The sequence below is a fragment of the Erinaceus europaeus genome, chromosome 18 (genome assembly GCF_950295315.1).
Source record: "Erinaceus europaeus chromosome 18, mEriEur2.1, whole genome shotgun sequence".
Classification (NCBI taxonomy): domain Eukaryota; kingdom Metazoa; phylum Chordata; class Mammalia; order Eulipotyphla; family Erinaceidae; genus Erinaceus; species Erinaceus europaeus.
In genome coordinates, this window is record NC_080179.1 from 75044368 (window position 1) to 75063054 (window position 18687).

An 18687-nucleotide genomic window follows, 5' to 3' on the forward strand; every position below is an offset into this window, starting at 1 on the left:
CAAAACAAGTGTACTATCCAAGTAACCTATTTTTCTTGAAAATTTTTAAATTATCTTTATTTATTTATTGGATAGAGAAAGTCAGAAATCGAGAGGAAGGGGGAGACAGAGAGGGAGAGAGACAGAGAGACACCTGCAACCCCGCTTCACCATGCGTAAAGCTTTCCCCCTGCAGGTGGGGACCAGGGGCTTAAACCTGGGTCCTCGCGCATTACAACATGTGCGCTCAACCAGGTGCACCACCACCTGGCCCCAGCTATTTTTTTTTTTTAAGATTTTATTTACTTATTGATGAGAAAGATAGGAAGAGAGAGAGAAAGAACCAGACATCACTCTGGCACATGTGCTGCCAGGGATTGAACTTGGGACCCCCTGCTTGAGAGTCCAATGCTTTATCCACTGCGCCACCTCCTGGACCACCCAGGCAAGCTATTCATTTGTTTAAAAAGCCCGCTGATAATTTGCTTGTGTTACCGTCGAGCTGTGCCCCATTGCGTAGTCACGTTACAATCTGTTCATCCGTGCACCTCACATTTGATCTACTTCCATTTTTTTTAAATTTTCAAATAAAGCTGTAATGAACACTCACAAAAACACATTTATAAAGATCTGCACTTACATTTATTTTGAGTAAATACTGAGGGCTGGAATAACAACTATTTATGTGAGTATATGTCTAATTTCTTTAGAACTCTTTTCTACCCTCTTTTACACGTCTCCCTTCTAGCCGTATATGAGGGTTCAGCTACCCCCTCCACAACCCCCACCCCCATGTCTGATATGGGTGTGTGGCATTTCATTGAGGTCTCCATTTGCATTTTGTAAATGACATATGATGTTGAGTACACCTCCATATGTTTTCTTCCATCTGCCCATCTTTCTTGGTGAAGCAGAAGTTTAAATATTTTGTGAATTAAAATTTTTGACCTGGAAGCAACCCAGGTGTCCAACCACAGATGAGTGGCTGAGTAAGTTATGGTCTAGATTCATGGTGGAATACTACTCAGCTATTAAAAATGGTGACTTCACCTCCTTTAGCCCATCTTGGATGGAGCTTGAAGAAATGATGTTAAATGAGTAAGATAGAAGCAGAAGGATGAATATAGGATGATGTCACTCATAGATAGAAGTTGAAAAACAAGATCAGAAAGGAAAACACTAAACAGAACTTGGACCGTTGGTGCATTTCACCAAAGTAAAAGACTCTGCTATGAGGGAAAGGTTCTGGTCCTGGATCATGCTGGCAGAGGAGGACCTAGTGGGTTTTGTATTGTTATGTAGAAAACTGAGAAATGTTATGTATGTACAAACTATTGTATTTTACTGTCAACTGTAAACCATCAATCCCCCAATCAAGAAAATTAAAAAAAAAAAAAAAAAAACTAGTGGGTTGCATGGTGGCGCAGCCAGTTCAGGGCACACTGTAGTGCTAAGTGCAAGAATTCATGACAGGACCCAGGTCTGAAACCCCCCGGCTACGCTGGGGACACTGGATGAGTGGTGAATCAGGTCTGCAGGTGTCTATCTTTCTCCCTCTCTGTCACCCCCTTCCCACTCAATTTCTCCCTGTCCTATCAAATAAAATGGAAAAAAGAAAAGAACAGAAAAAAAAGGGGGGCACCAGGAGCAGTGGACTCATAGCACTGGCATCAAGCCCTAGGGGTAATCCTGGAGGCAAAAAAAAATTTGTTGTTGTTGTTGTTGTTGTTCTTATTGTGGAAGTAATAAGGCATCTTTATATAGTCTACGTACATCTCTTGTAGAATATATATCTTACAAATCATTTCTTCTAGACTTCAACTCCCCCCCCCCATTTTATTAAGAAGATCTTTGGGGCCAGATGGTGGCATACCTGGTAGAGTGCACATGTTACCATGTGCAAGAATCTGGGTTCCAGCCCCCAGTCCCCACTTTCAAGAGGGAGGATTTACAAGGGGTAAAGCAGAGCTGCAGGTGTCTCTCTCTCCATCTCTACCTTTCTCTCACTTCTCAATATCTCTCTGTCCTAGTAAATCAGTCAATCACACAAACATTTTTAAAATAAGGTCTCCGGGGCTGGGTGGCGGTACACATTTTTCATGTGTGGTTTGCAAGCCTTCTATCTCCACCTGCGGGGGGGGGGCTTCATGAAAGGTGGGGCAGTGCTGCAGGTGTCTTTCCTTTTTCCTCTCTTTCTCCCTCTTCCCCCCTTCTCTCTATCTCTCATCCTCTCTTAAAAATGGAAAAAATAAAAGAGTGGTGGAACTGTGTAGGCACTGAGCACCAGTAGTGACTCTGCTGGCAAAAAAAAAAAAATGAAATTAAAAAGAAAGAAAAATCTTTTGAAGGGCAAAAGGTTTTGATTTTGCAGACCCCCGAATTAACTGACTTTTGTAGCTCTCTGTTTATTTTTTTAATTTTTATGTATTCCCTTTTGTTGCCCTTGATTTTAAAAATATTTATTTATTTATTCTCTTTTGTTGCCCTTGTTGTTTTATGGTTGTTGTTATTGATGTCATCGTTGTTGGCTAGGACAGAGAGAAATGGAGAGAGGAGGGGAAGACAGAGAGGGGGAGAGAAAGACAGACACCTGCAGATCTGCTTCACCGCCTGTGAAGCGACTCCCCTGCAGGTGGGGAGGCGGGGGCTCGAACCGGGATCCTTGTGCCAGTCCTTGCACTTTGCACCATGTGCGCTTAACCCGCTGTGCTACTGCCCGACTACCTTTTTTTTTTTTTTTAAGATTTTATTTATTTATTAATGAGAAAGATAGAGGAGAGAGAAAGAACCAGACATCACTCTGGCACATGTGCTGCGGGGAATCAAACTCAGGACCTCATGCTTGGGAGTCCAAAGCCTTATCACTGCGCCACCTCCCAGACCACAACTCATGCTTTTTATGTGTTCAATAAAGATATTCTTCCTGGGAGCCAGGTGGTGGCGCACCTGGTTAAGCACATTCATTACAATGCACAAGGACCCAGGTTCAAGCCCCTGTTTCCCACCTGTAGGGGGGAAGCTTTACGAGGGGTGAAGCAGGATTTCAGGTACCTCTCTATCTCCTTCTCTCTCTCCCTCCCCTCTCCATTTCTCTCTGTCTCTAACCAATAATAAATGAATCAAATGTTTTTTAAACAAGAACAGCATCCGAGGTCTTCTTCCTAACACAGACATCTTCAGCCCCCAGACTCTAGAGAGCAGCAAGTGTTCCCATGCTTACAAAGACGGTCAAGTCCTAACACCTGGAGCCTGTATGAATTAGTTCTGATGGCCAAAGGGACTCTGCAGTGTGATGAAACTGAAGGCGTGGAGGAGGAAATGTCTCTGGAGCCCCAGGAGTCTCCTAGCAGGATATCATCCCAGGGATCCGTATATGGGAACGTGCAGGGGCAGGCTGGCTGGGGGAGATGTGGTGATGGACTCGAAGGCAGGGTGAGTCAAGGAAGGGCCACGAGCCAGGGAATGTGGGCAGCTCCAGAAGCTGGGAAAACAAGGGACCAGTGTCTCTCCCCTGCAGATCACAGCATGGGAGACAGTCCTGCTGACACCAGGGTTTAGGCCCATGAAGGTGACCCGGCTGGCCTAGCAGTGGGAGACGTGTAGCAACACGGCACAAAACACAAGGTCCACACAGCACACACCTTGGACGCTTCCCAGAACCAGTTCCTGTGCCTTGTGCTGCGGGGAGGCGCTGGGTTTCTCTCGTCTTCGTCTCCATATCTGTGAATATTGGCCATGGTGCCAATATTACTAGGGACGGGGGTGCTAAGGACATCAGGGTGGTCTGAAAAGTCAAGATTCTGTTTGTGTCATTGCCACCAGGTTTAACCTGGGCTTGCATCCTGCACAACACATCGACCACTCCCCTCTCCCCACCAACCCCCTCTCCCCACCTCCATTTTCTTCTCTTTTTTTCTTTTTGACACAGAGAGAAGTTGAGATGTCTGCAACTCTTCTCCATTGCTTGTGAAACTTCCCTCTCCCCCCACAGGTGGGATCCGGGGATTTGAACCAGGGTATTTGCACTTGGTAATATGGCTGCTGTACTGAATGTGGTGCTACCCAACTCCTCTAAAGAAAGATCACAACTCTAAGCTATGTTGATTTCTCTTGTTTAAATTTTGTTTTACTTTTAAAGAATTTTTTAATTATATTTATTTATTAGATAGAGTCATCCAGAAATTGGGAGGAAGGGAGAGCTAGAGAGGGAGAGAGACAGAGAGACACCTGCAGCCCTGCTTCACCACTTGTGACGCTTTCCGCCTGCAGGTGGGGACCAGGGGCTCCAGCCCAGGCCCACACACATTGTAACATATGCGCTCAAACCTTGCCTGCCACCACCTGGCCCCTATATTGGTTTCTCTGTGCTGAACAAGGAGATTAAATACCTCTCCTGCCAGTGTTTTTTTTTTTTTTTTTTTTTTTTAACAACTAGCTTGGCTACAAACACCTTGGAGACAGAAACAGTGTCATGTATCCTGTTATGTCCATAGTTTCTAGCATAAGGTCGGGGAGAGGATAAACACAGAATAAATGTCGGAGACATGTAGGACAAGGCTGCATCCTCATTGCAATGGTTGCTTATTATAACTTGGTGGGTGTGGCTTTATGGGCATTTCCCCAAACATGATTGTTTATTTATTTATTTATCTATGTAGTTATTTATTTGTGTAGTTATTCGTAATTACCACTCACTCTTAATTGCTATTGCTGGGGCTCAGTGCCTACACTATGAATCCATAATTCCAGGTGGCCATCTCTCTACTTCTTTTTTTTTAATTTATATATTTTTTTATTTATTCCCTTTTGTTGCCCTTATTGTTTTACTGTTGGAGTTATTATTGTTGTCGTTATTGATGTTGTCATTGTTGGATAGGACAGAGAGAAATGGAGAGAAGATGGGAAGACAGAGAGGGGGAGAGAAAGACAGACACCTGCAGACCTGCTTCACTGCCTGTGAAGCGACTCTCCTGCAGGTCCGGGGAGCTGGGGGCTGGAACCAGGATCCTTATGCCAGTCCTTGCACTTTGTGCCACCTGCACTTAACCCACTGCGCTACCGCCCGACTCCCCATCCCTCCACTTCTTGTAAAGTCCAAGAGAAACTGAGGGAGGAGAAGCAGAGACACACATGCAGCATAGCTTCAGCACATGTGGAGTTTCTCCTCCTGAAGGAAGGGGCTGTGAGCTTGAACCCAGGTCCTTGGGCATTTTACCAGGTACACCATCACCATTTTTTATGTTTAATAAAGAGAAAGATAGAAATAGACAGACAGGCAGATTATCCAGAGCACTGCTCAGTTCTGGATTAGGGTGGTACTGGAAATTGAATCTGGGACTTCAGGGTGGCAGGCGTGAAAGTGTTTACATAACCACTGTGCTATATCCCAAACCCTCCAAACACGCCATTGAGAACACTCGGATTTACATGTTTTCCACTCTGTATATGCCAACAGAGGTAAGTATCTTGTTGAGTTTTTCAATTTGTGATTAGCTTCTGCTACAAAAGTGAAACATTTCACTATTCTATTTAAGTTCATTTTTTTTCTTCCCCTAGAGGACATTATTATTTGAATAACTGAATACTAACCATTGAACTTCAATTCCTACTGAGGCCTCCGATGAGAGAGAAGGACTGGATTTCCACGCAGACCAAACACTTTCCATTTGCAGGATTCTGCAGCTATCTATTGCTTTATCTGATTTTTCATCCCCTGGGAAAGCAGAAATGAATTTGCCAAAATTCTGGATGCAGAGTCATTTATAGAGTGGCCCTTCAAGAGTTACCGAGAACCAGAACTCATATCTGATGAAAGGCATATAAAACAAGGCCCCCTCAGAGCAGTAATTAACCCACCAGGAGTTGAGCGCCTGTCAAATGAGAGGAAAGAGAACTGTGTTCCTAGCTCCACCGATGGTGTTAGCAGCAGCCGTGGATTCCTAGCCCTGTGTGAAGGCAGCGGCTTCATCTCTGGGCAGGGGCCAGAGGGACCTGTCTCTGAGCTGTGATCCAAGAGATGGAGATTCATGGCACCAGCTGAAAAAGTGCCAAAGCAGGGAGGGAGGGAGAGAGGGAGGGAGTGAATGAGTAGAGCCACAGTGGCAAAGCCTTCAGTAACACTGAATACTAAGGTGCACGGGCCAGACACACAGACCTTCCTGCTGTCCCCCGGAGGAACAGAGGTCAGGGATGGAGAGTCAGGATTATAATACCACGACCACAGCTGCTGAGTGTTACAGCTATGATACTGAGAAGCAGAAGTCTCTACCTGACTGAGGACAGGCAGTGAGTGTTCACTTATGGTGAGCAAAAGGAATTATAGGACATGAACGTAATTAGCATACACTGGATGTCAGCAGCATATCGCAGACCCACGCAAACTCACAAGGGACTATGGGTATAGAAAGTTACTTAAGAGGGCTGGGCGGCAGGCAGCGCAGCGGGTTAAGCGCACATGGCGCAAAGCTCAAGGGCCATCTTAAGGATCCCAGTTAGAGCCCCCCCCCCACTCCCCACCTGCAGGGGAGTCACAGGCGGGGAGTCACAGGCGGTGAAGCAGGTCTGCAGGTGTCTGTCTTTCTCTCCCCCTCTCTGTCTTCTCCTCCTCTCTCTGTTTCTGTCTGTCTTATCTAACAACGATGATAGCAATGACAACAATATCTACAACAAGCGCAACAAGGGCAACAAAATGGGGAAAAAATGGCCTCCAGGAGCAGTGGATTCACAGTGCAGGCACCGAGCCCCAGTGATAACCCTGGAGGCAAAATAAATAAATAAATAAAGTTACTTAAATAAGTGTCTGGTGGGAGTTGTTCTTTTTTTCTGCTTGCCTTTTTGGCCTCCTTGCTTCCTTCCTGCTGTTGCCATTCCAGTCAATCTTCTCCCGAACCTGAAGCCACTTCCCCAGATAAGCTGTGCTTAAGGACTGTGGCTCCAAGCTGCATAGTGGGCCAATCTCTCCCTCTGCTCATTTTGCTGCTATGGTTTCTATATAACCAAATAAAACTGCTATGTTGTGATAAACCCCACAACAAAAAAACAACAGAAAAATTTGTTATTAATCATTCTTATTACTGATAGGTGTAATTGCCCAGATAGCAAAGATGGTAGAATTATCTGACAAGGATTTCAAAGCATCCATCTAAAAATGTGATTACACACATATTTGAAACAAATGAAAAAAACAAACAAACAAACCAAAAAACCTGAAAGACTTGGGGGGGGAAAGGAAAATTAGTGGGAAATTTTATAAATGAAATATATAGTACTTGAAGATTTTAAAAATAAATGGATAGCTTAGGGAACTGGAAGATAACACAATGGTTCTGCAAAAAACGTTCATGCTTGAGGTTCTGAGGCCCCAGGTTTAATCCCAGGCACCATCATAAATCAGAACTAAACAGTGCCCTGGTTAAATAAATTAAATTAATAAATCTTAAAAAATTTAAAAAATCTTTAAATAAGACTAATTGAAAATATTATTTTTTAATATTTATTTTCCCTTTTGATGCCCTTGTTTTTTATTGTTGTTGTAGTTATTATTGTTATTGATGTTGTTGTTGTTTAGATAAGACAGAGAGAAATGGAGAGAGGAAAGGATGACAGAGACAGGGAGAGAAAGACAGACACCTGCAGACCTGCTTCACCGCCTGTGAAGCGACTCCCCTGCAGGTGAGGAGCCGGGGGCTCCAACCAGGATCCTTATGCCGGTCCTTGCACTTTGCGCCATGTGCGCTTAACCCTCTGCGCTACTGCCCGACCCCTGGAAAGATTATTTTAAAAACTAGACCCTATAATGGCAAAAGAATAGTAGTTCTTCAGTTAAACCATATACAAATGTAACTTTACACAATAATGTGAAATACACTGCCCATACAATTAGCTCAAAATTGCACCATGTAGGTAAATATCAAAGGTAAATCATAAAACTTTTAGAAATAAGTAAAAGAGGGAGTCGGGCTGTAGCGCAGCGGGTTAAGCACAGGTGGTGCAAAGCGCAAGGACCAGCGTAAGGATCCCGGTTTGAGACACCTGCAGGGGAGTCGCTTCCCAGGCGGTGAAGCAGGTCTGCAGGTGTCCGTCTTTCTCTCCCCCTCTCTGTCTTCTCTTCTCTTTGTTTCTTTCTGGCCTATCCAACAAGGACAACAACAGTAAAAAAAAAAAAAAAGGGTAACAAATGGGAATAAATAAATAAATACAAAAAAATTAAAAAAGAAATAAGTAAAAGAAAATGATTTCATTAATTTGAGGGCAAATAAATAAGATATAAACAGTTAAACTGGCAAAAAAAAAGTGGAAATTGGACTGCATTTAAACTTAAAACTTGCTGTCTAAAACATACTGTTAAGGAAATGAAAAGGCATGCTACAGACTGGAGGGAAATACTTGAAATAAATATATGACATATGCTTATGAACTGTGTTCAGACTGTAGTCTGGTTACTCAGTAAGACAAACAACCCAATAAAAACATGGGTACAAAATGTCAACAGGCCCTTTGCTAAAGAAGATTATATAGGTAGCAAATAAGTACTTGAAACAATGCTAAGCATCCCTGGTCACTAGGTAAACATAAATTAAATCACAAGGAGATGTCACTTTGCAACCACTACCATGTCTGAAGCCCAAGCAACTGGTAGCCATGGTGACTGGGGCTCTGAGGCCACTGTTGGTGGTATAGGGGTGAGGAGGAAGTGGGGGGTGGGGGACACGGGACACAGTACAGATTGGGTTTCTTACCCTGAAACATACACTCACTGTGAGACCTGATGATTTTACTCCTGGATATTTACCAAAAAGAAAAAGACAAAGAAAAAAGGAAAGAACTGAAAGGCATGCCCACACAAAGGCTTGTAAGCAAACATTCAGAGCACAAGGATGTGTGGTCACCCCAATGGCAACCAGCCAAACACCTCATGAAGGAAGGGTACGTGGGGAACACCCAGTGACACAAAGGAGCATCAGTCACAGCAGGAGGATGAACTCACCATCACAATGGCACAGTGGAACTGCAAAAGCAACCCAAGTGACAGAAAGCCAGGCACCAGATGCCACCTGCCTTAGAATAAAGGAACACCTGCGGCAAGTACAGACAGGAGGTGGAGAGGCTGCCGCTAGGTGGGGGAGAGGGATATTTTTCTAGAAACAGAAAGGTTCTATGGGGCTGGGGAGATAGCCTAATGGTTGTACACAAAAACTTCCATGCCTGAGGCTCTGAAGTCCTAGGTTCAGTCCCCGGCACCATCATATGCCAAAGCTGAGGACAGTGCTATGGTCTTCCTCTCTGTATCTCTCTCATTCAAATAGAACAAAATAATAATAATAATAATAAGAGATTCTGTGTGATGATGATGGTGGTCATGATGCCATTGAACATACTAGTCAAACCACATCAAACTGGACGTGTAAAAGCAATGACTTCTAGCATATGCAAGTTATATCTCGACAAATCTCACTTAAAACCCATCTGGTCGTTTCTAAAATACCCAGAAAAAGAGGTCCAGAAGCAGTTCTGGAGGAAGAGTTGTGCACACAGGGACTGAGGCTGGTCTGCCTAAAATTGAACTGAGACCTATCACCAGCCATCCTGACATCAGACGGCGGGGTAGCCTGGGGGAACCCGCAGATGGAGGCTCAGCAGGAGAAGCACACCACAGACTGGATGACATTGCTGTTCCCCTTCAAAAAAAGGGGAGGCACTTCTGTAAAAGAAAATGTTATGGCTGGTAAAATAGTTCACTTCAATAGTGAACTGCTTGGCTGAGTGTGACCAGGTTTGAAACGCCCACCCGCCCCCTGCACTGGAGGGGAATTTCAGTGCTGTGGTCTCTCTCTCTCTCTCTCTCTCTCTCTCTCTCTCTCTCCCTGCTATCTGTCTATCTGAGAAAGTCAATCTGGAATGGTGAAGTCCTGAAGATGACCAAAACAAACAAATAAAATTCAAAAGAGAGTAGATGCTACATTGTACAAACAAGATAAAAAGAAATGCAGAAAAATAGAACAGTAACTGAAAAATTCCTTTTCCATGCCACCCTTTCCCTCCTTTCCCTGGTCTACACCCAGTGGTGGCCTTGGTGGCTGTGTCATATCCTATTAGCTTTTCAGATTTTTGTTTAGTTTAAGTGAGAAAGAGCTGGATACTACCACTAGACTCCTTTTGCAATCCAGAGACTCAAAATTCAACAAATAATTCCTTGTCTGTAAAATCTGAGCCCTAACATTCACCAGTGACGAGATCTGGTGTGTCCACCCCCTCTGACAACCGCAGATGAGAAAAATCAAATGATAGGTCCAGAATACGGTGGGTCGGAGTCATGAGCACAAGCAAGCATGGAGGAGAGAGTATTGCAGTCATTTCTGCAACTGCTGAGTCAACTCCTAGTTGAGTCCATCAAACAGCTTTCAGAGAAAGAAAAAGAAAAAAAAAAAAAAAAACGAACCACAGTTGCTATCTGTGGACACAGGACCAAATCTAAGTTCCAAACTCTGAAGACCAGTGGAGCTCAGAAAGTCCATCTGCCTCTGAGCTGCCCCAGAAGACTAGGGTTGGCACAGGGCCATACGGCCGAGGGAGACTCTAGGAACAGTGCTCAAGACCACCTGAACCACAAGTTCACCCGCCTCCCTTCAGATCTTCAGAGGACCCTTCCCAGGCAGAAAGCAGAGGGACCCCACCCCTCACCTGCCAGATCCAACTGACCCAGAACCAGAGAAGAAGCTGGCACTGTGACCTCCGCAGAGACTCTCCTCCAGGGAAGGACTGGGGAGCATGCCTGGACGGCGGGCGGGGCAAGGAGGGAGCCCCGGGAAGTTGGAAAGCGCCTCCAGGTATTTGCTTGGCTGCTGTGAGCTGCCATAGACCCATCCTGACTGGGCTGACTCACCAGGTGGGGCCACACACCTGACAGAACCAAACAGAAGGGGTGCCTCTCCTTCCTCAGTCCCACCCTTGGGAGCTGGGGAGCCAGCGAAACAGGGCAGAGGGAGGGTACAGCTCAGGCTCCTGCAAGGGCTTCCCATGCAATGCCTGAGGCTCCGCTCTGCCCTCGACTGACTGTGTGGGCTGCTGGGCATCTGCAGAAAGAGAAAGGAGTGCCCACACCAGCAGACCATGGTCAGACCACAGCGCAGGCCAGTCTGTCCTCGGGTGGCATTTATTCCTCCTCTAGGCTTCATGTGGATTCAAACAGTCAGCAATTAAAGGACAACAACTCGGTGCCAGGTGCTAGATAAGAAAGGTCTGAGGAGGGGGCCGGGCAGTAGGGCAGCAGGTTAAGCGCACAAGGCACAAAGAAGCACAAGGACCAGCGTAAGGATCCCGGTTCCAGCCCCTGGCTCCCCAGCTGCAGGGGAGTCGCTTCACAGGCAGTGAAGTAGGTCTGGAGGTGTCTGTCTTTCTCTCCTCCTCTCTGTCTTCCCCATCTCTCTCCATTTCTCTCTGTCCTATCCAACAATGACAGCAATAACAATAATAATAACAACAGTAAACAACAAGGGCAACAAAAAGGAAAAAAATAGCCTCCAGGAGAGGCACCAAGCCCCAGCAATAAACCTGGAGGCAATAAAATAAATAAATGTATTTATTTATTTATTCCCTTTTTGTTGCCCTTGTTGTTTTTATTGTTGTTGTAGTTATTATTGCTGTTGTCATAGATGTCATTGTTGTTGGATCGGACAGAGAAATGGAGAGAGGAGGGGAAGACAGAGAGGGGGAGAGAAAGACAGACCTGCAGACCTGCTTCACCACCTGTGAAGCGACTCCCCTGAAGGTGGGGAGCTTGAGCTCGAACCTGTATCCTTAAGCCCGTCCTTGCGCTTCGCACCATGTGCGCTTAACCCGCTGCGCTACCGCTGACACCCCCCCCCAGAGGTTTCTACCACCTGGGGTTTCACCCCGGGGTGGGTGGGGTGGGTTGAGGGATGGGTTGTGTTGAACTCCAGTACCCCAGCCCCACTATGAGTCTGTACTTGCAACACAAACAGGAGACAACAAACTAAATAGGGGTAAATGGGCGTAAATAGGAGTCAGCATCAAGGTGGGCACTGTCTTGGTGAGCTCCTGCCACTTGCTGACAATAGCACTGATGGGTGCCACACTGGATACCAAGCTACTGACAGACCCACCTTCAGCAACTAGGTGAGCTTGCTGGGGGCTGTGAGATAACTAGCAAGAGTGCTTACTTGGCAGGCTAAACACCAGACCCCATTGACTGGTAGCCACACCTCTAAATACATCCCACAGACCTCCCAGAGCACAATTAACAGAGTGGTTGCACTCCCAGCTGTGCTCTCTTGCCAGCACAAGGTCACTGAGACTCAGCTGCCTGCCCTCCCCTGAAAGGACTCTGTTACTGGCAGGGAACTGAGATCCAAACTCCTTTCAGACCCACCTGAGCATAAGCTCCCCAGTTGCAAGGCCAGAGTACTTCAGTAGCTTCCAGAAGCTTGGAGATAATTCCAGAGTGCAAAACACCTCCCTCCTGCTACTGCCCAGTACAGTTCAACTTCAGTACCAGGCCCACTGACAGGCATTTGTGACGATGACCCCTGAGGGACACTCAGATCCTCTTGAACACGGATTCCAAGCTCCCATCTAGACACTCATAGAGCACCAGAAATTGTGAGGAAATAGAGACTTACCCACTTAGATGGACTGAAACAAAAGCCTAGGAAAAATGCAAGAGAACTAAGGCAAATTCCTAAGCAAAGCCTCAAAGCAAGTCCGTCCCCTGGCACTGCGTAAGGCTGAGCTGGGCAGTGTTCTGGTGTCTCTCTTACTCTATGTTTCCTAAAAATCTTTTTAAAAGACCAGGTGGTGGTGCACTGGGTTGAGTGCACACATTACCATGCTCAAGGATCAGGTTCAAGACCCTGGTCCCCACCTGCGGGGGGGTGGGGGGTTGGAGTTTCACAAGTGGTGAAACAGTGCTGCAGGTCTCTCCCTCTCTCTTCCTCACTCCTTTTTTATATATATTTATTTATTTCCTTTTGTTGCCCTTGTTGTAGTTATTATTATTGTTATTGATGTCATTGTTGTTGTCATTGTTGGACAGGACAGAGAGAAATGGAGAGAGGAGGGGAAGACAGAGAGGGGCAGAGAAAGACAGACACCTGCAGACCTGCTTCACCACCTGTGAAGAGACTCCCCTGCAGGTGGGGAGCCGGGGGCTCAAACCGGGCTCCTTACGCCGGTCCTTGTGCTTTGCGCCATGTGCGCTTAGCTCGCTGCGCTGCCGCCTGACTCCCTCTTTTTTTTTTTTTTTTGAACCTGAACCTTTGCTGCCTTGGGCAAGAAGGCCTTTCTGCAGAACCACTACGCTAGGTGACCAGCCTTTTCTATCTCCCTCTCCTCTTTATTTCTCTGTCCTACCAAATAAAAAGAAAGAACAGAATCTGAAAAAAAAAACATTTATGAAGTTTAAAATTATATCAAGTCACAGCTGAGTAAAGCTAGAAAATAAACACAAAAATAAACCTAAAAAAAAAAAAAAAACCAAAACTTAATCATGGAGACTAAATGGGTTAAAGTTAATCAAAGAGAAAATAAAAAATTTCTAGAAACAACTGAAAATAAAGACATGCACGTGGTCCGGGAGGTGGCGCAGTGATAAAGCTTTGGACTCTCAAGCATGAGGTCCCAAGTTCGATCCCCGGCAGCACCTGTGCCAGAGTGATGTCTGGTTCTTTCTCTCCTCCTGTCTTTCTCATCAATAAATAAAATCTAAAAAAAAAAAAAAAAAAAAGACATGCACTAGCAGAACTCAAAGGACACATGAAAAGCACATTCAGAGAGAAGTTTGTAGCAATACAGGCTTACATCAGGAGATGAGGAGCATCTCAAATAAACAGTCTAACTCATGTCTAGAGACACTTAAGAGAAGAAGAACAAAGTAACCCAAAGTCAGCAGCAGAAAGAAACATTTAAAAGTAAAATGGAAATAAAAATAGTAGAAGTAAAAAAAAAAACATGATATAAAAATAATGAAACTAAAATTTGGCTAATTGAAAGGATAAACAAAACTGACATATCCTTTTCTCGACTCAGCGAAAAAAAGAGGAAATACAACCTAAAAGTAGGATCAAATTTAAAAGAGAAATTACAAAAGATTCTACCAAAAAAAAAAAAAATACAGTGGATTATAATGGACTATTGTAACAGTTTTTACATCACTAAATTTGAGAACGTAGGAGAAATGTTCACATTCTTAGAAGCATGCGCCCTCCTAAAGCTGATTCAAAGGGAACTAGAAAAACTCAAACAAGCTAGAAGATCAAAAAGATCACCAAAAGCGCCCCTCCCAAAAAAGTCCAAGATTAGTGATGGCTTTACTAATAAGTTCTACTCACCTTCAAAGCTATTACCTATCTTTCTCTGACATTTAAACAAAAAAAAAAAAATGAAGAAAAGGGAATTTCTCCAAACAACTTTTACAAACCCAACATTACTTTGGTACTGAAATTAGACAAAGGGCTGGGATTGGTAGTATAATGGTTATGTAAAGAGACTCTCATGCCTGAAGCTCAGTCCTAGCTTCAGTTCTCCACACCACCATAAGCCAGCTGATCAATGCTCTGGTAAAAAAAAAAAAGAAAGAAAGAAAGAAAGAAAAAAAGCCAAAATCAGATTTAAAAAAAAAACAAAAAAACCTATACACAATTAACCAGCATCCCTGATGACCATAATTGCAAATTTCCTTTTAAAAAAATATATAAGGGAGTTGGACGGTAGTGCAGCGGGTTAAGGCCTGGCTTAAGGATCCCGGTTCGAGCCCCTGGCTCCCCCCCTGCAGGGGAGTCGCTCCACAAGCGGTGAAGCTGGTCTGCGATGTCTTTCTCTCCCCCTCTCTGTCTTCCTCTCCTCTCTCCATTTCTCTGTCCTATCCAACAACAACGACATCAACAATAACAACAGTAACTACAATAAAACAACAAGGGTGACAAAAGGGAATAAATAAATATTTTTAAAAATTATAAAAAATGTTTAAAAAAATCTAAGCAAAAAAAGGAGTGTGCATCATGAGCAAGTGGGAGGGAAGATGATTCAAGAGGCACATGTGTCAGTTCATGTAACATGCTCACCAACAAGGCACATGTGTCAGTTCATGTAACATGCTCACCAACAAAGGAAAGATAAAAAAGGGAGAAGACATAAATGACCAACATCAGGAATGAAACCAGAGACATCACCATAAACCCTGAAGATATCAGAAGGACAACAAGTAAATACTACAAAAAACTACTTACACAAAAATATCATAACTTCAATGAAAATGAACCCAGTCAATGATCCTGCATCCATACTCCCAGAAGGATGAATAATAGGGAAGCTATCAAGGTAGGGGATGGGATACGGAGTTCTGGGGGGTGGGCACTGTGTGGAAATGTACCCCTCTTATCCTATAGTCTTGTAAATAAAAATGAAAAAAAAAATGAACCCAGTCAGTAAAAAAAAAAAAAAAGTCACAAACTACCTTACAATCTAGCAACTCCACGTGTAGACTTTATCCTAGAGAAGTCAAAACTATTTTTATGTAAAACATGTACGTGAACCTCTGTAATGACTTTACCCAGAACTGGGTGGATGACACAGATGTCTATCAATAAGGGAATCGTTGGAGAAGCCATGGAACACCCATTCTATAGAATACTAGCCATGGAGAGGGACAGATATTGGTATATACACGTACTGGATGAAGAGCCAGAGAATTACACTGAGTGGGAAAACATCCAAACTCAATGGGTGAGAAACTTACTGAATCTGTGTATGTCATGTCCCTGAAATGAGAAAATGGTGGAAATGGAGCAGAGAGCAGTGGCTGCCGGTGTGTGTGGATGGCGGGTGTGTAGCTGAGAGACTCTTGTGGTGATGGAAATAGAATCTATCTTGATGTCATCAGAGTCAATACCGATTGTGGTATTGTGCTGCAGTCTTTCAAATAAAGAAATAAGTTTGTTAGTTGAAAAGATAGAGAGACAGAGAGAGATAGAGAGACAGAGAGAGAGACAGAGAGAGAGAAACAGAAAAAACCATAACTTGACTCTGGTACACACCAATGGTAGGGATCGTGCTCAGGACCTCAGGCTTGAGAGTCCAGTGCTTAACCTACTAAGCCATCTCTCGGGCTGCTGTGTTGTGCTGCACCTTTGCCATATCATAGCCTTGGGGAATGCTGGGAGAAAGGTCCATGGCATCTGCCTATGGACCTTTTATCTGCCTTTTACCACTGCCTGTGAACCTATAATTAAAAAAAAAAACTTTATATCCCTATCTCACTAGCTAATCTGAATCCTCAGAACAGATTTTCAGGAAGCTGAAGAAGACTTTGTCTCCATATGCCATGTAAGAAAGAAAAGACACACAGAGGCAGATAGAGCCATCAGTGAAATGCCAGGCTCCCGGGCACGAAGCCCCGTCTTGGCACTGCATGCTCCAGAGTGACACTCTGGCTCTTCCTCTCTGTCTGTCTCTCTCTTATGAAATAAATAAAACAACTTTTCGCAAAGACACACATAAGAGAGGCAGACACGCTGAGGACATCCGATCTGAATATAGGGCCTGGCAGTCGGAAGGGGCTGCGGTGTGGATGCCTGTCAGTGTAGCACAGCTCAAGGAGTCCAGCTGCACTCCCTCCCCCACCCCCCAAGTCCTCTCACCTACTTCTCACTTGTGCCACCACCTTGTGGCTTACTGCCAATAAAAAGAACACAACAGAACAGACCTGGAATGTCCAGATGGGACGGAACCAGGGGTTTCACAGATGGGAACATCTTTTTTTTTTTTTTTTTTTTTTGCTGATCAGTTTTTTTGATCAAAAATTCAAAATAGAGAAAACCACAAAGTACAAAAGCTTTTCTGATGCTTTCCATTATCACAGAACACGCCACCTGTAACGTGTGCAGAGGAAAGACGGGGCAGAGGGAGAGAGGAAGCCAAACGGGGAGAGGGCCAGTCACTTCTTCTCTTTCTTCCTATCCTTCTCATTCATAGCCAGGATCACCATAAGTTTTCTGAAGAGAGTAACAAAATCTAAGAAGAGGTCAACGCAGTGCCAGATATAATCCTTGTCTCCATTTTCAGCCTTCTCAATAATGATTTGAGTATCAAAAAGGACAAAGCCACACATTACCGCCAGTCCCAAATACAGATTTGCCTGGAAAAGCCAAATGGATCCCAAGAAAAGGTTCCCCAAGGAAGACAAAAGCATCAGGCTCATGGCTGACATCAAGACACCCCCCAGAAAGAGGTAGCTCCGGCGCCTGGCATAGAGCGCACTCAGGGTGAAGCAGGTGAAGATCATTGCTGTGCCCATGAAGGCTGTGGGAAGGATGCTGGGGTTGATGGCAATGCACAGATCCAGAACAGGGCACAGGCCAACTCCTGTAAGAAAAGCAAATCCAGCGAGAAGCCCCAGTCTTTTTTGTTCCGTTTCACGGCTGTGAGGTGTTGCCATTAGCCAAATCATCAATCCCAGGGAGCCCAAGGCAGACAGCAGGCCAGCCTGAATGAAGTGGGTGACCACATGGACGTAGGCCCCTGCAGCCGCCACGAACATACAGAGGGCAAAGCTGGCATAGACCTTCTTCAGGTGCTGCTGCATTGAAGGGGTTATGTGCGAAAACTTCAGGAGCGCGTCAAAGTTGATCTTGCGATCAAACATGTTCATGATGCCTGAGTTTGTGTGACACTGCTTCTGCTCTAGCAAGCTGGTTGAATGCCCGTGAGTCTGTATGAAATCACTGTAAAGTACTGAACAAACCGGTGTCAGCACCAGAAAGTTAAGCAGCAGAATAAGCAGAGTAAGGTTTCTTTTGGATTCTAAGACCTGGTGTTCTGACGACTATCACATCCTGCTCACTCTGCTGGAGGAGCCCTCAGATCTCCAATGCCGGATGTGCTCTCGGGAACATCTTTAAGGATAGAGTGGCTAGGGGGTCGGGCGGTAGCACAGCGGGTTAAGCGCACATGGCATGAAGTGCAAGGAGCTGCTTAAGGATCCCGGTTAGAGCCCCTGCCTCCCCACCTGCAGTGGGGACCTGTGAAGCAGGTCTGCAGGTGTCTGTCTTTCTGTCCCCCTCTCTGTCTTCCCCTCCCCTCTTCATTTCTCTCTGTCCTATCTAACAACAACGACAACATTAATAACTACAACAACAATAAGATAATAAGGGCAACAAAAGGGAAAATAAATAATAATAATAAATGAAAAAAAAAAAGAATAGAGTGGCTTGATGGGGTGGAAAAGCTGGGAGGCTATTTGCAACTTCAACGAGGAAAGCCCCATCACTGCTTTTGATGGCTGTCTTGAGATGCCTAGGAGACTACAACAGAGGTGAGCAAGAAAGTCAGTGTTCTCCATTAACCTGGAAGGCCAGTGTCAAAAATGCTTTGTTACGTGTGCGACCCAGGTTCAAGTGTGTCTCCTGCCGCACTGGAGTAGGCTTCAGTGCAGTGACCTCTGTCTCTCTGTAAGTAAATCCATATAACCAAATGTAAATAAAAATTAGAATTAAAAAGCATCCTGTACCACCAGATACCACAGATGGCTCCTCCAAATGGCTGCCACCTCACTGTGAAGCAGACTGATGGAATCAGGCTATCAAAAGACGTCAGAGTGTCTTCTGGAATTCCAAGGTGCTGTGACTTCAGCTGAACTCCACTCCCTGCCCCACCACAGGTTTTTTTAAATTTTATTTATTTATTTTCCTTTTTGTT

At 44.8% G+C, this 18687-nt stretch overlaps 2 protein-coding genes across 7 annotated transcripts in view; both read right to left on the minus strand.

Moving 5' to 3' along the window:
- Window positions 1-18687, minus strand: part of ARHGEF4 (Rho guanine nucleotide exchange factor 4) — a 129855-nt gene that overhangs the window by 97148 nt on the left and 14020 nt on the right. The gene's annotated exons all lie outside the window — the stretch shown is intronic.
- Window positions 16813-17681, minus strand: LOC103111597 (bax inhibitor 1-like). Its single transcript, XM_060178182.1, has one exon. The coding sequence runs from the start codon at window positions 17639-17641 to the stop codon at window positions 16928-16930; it is 714 nt and encodes a 237-aa protein (XP_060034165.1). The 5' UTR covers window positions 17642-17681; the 3' UTR covers window positions 16813-16927.

What these genes read in the sequence shown, in the direction of transcription:
- LOC103111597 (XM_060178182.1), bottom strand. Translation starts at nt 17,641, where the DNA reads ATGAACATGTTTGATCGCAAGATCAACTTTGACGCGCTCCTGAAGTTT.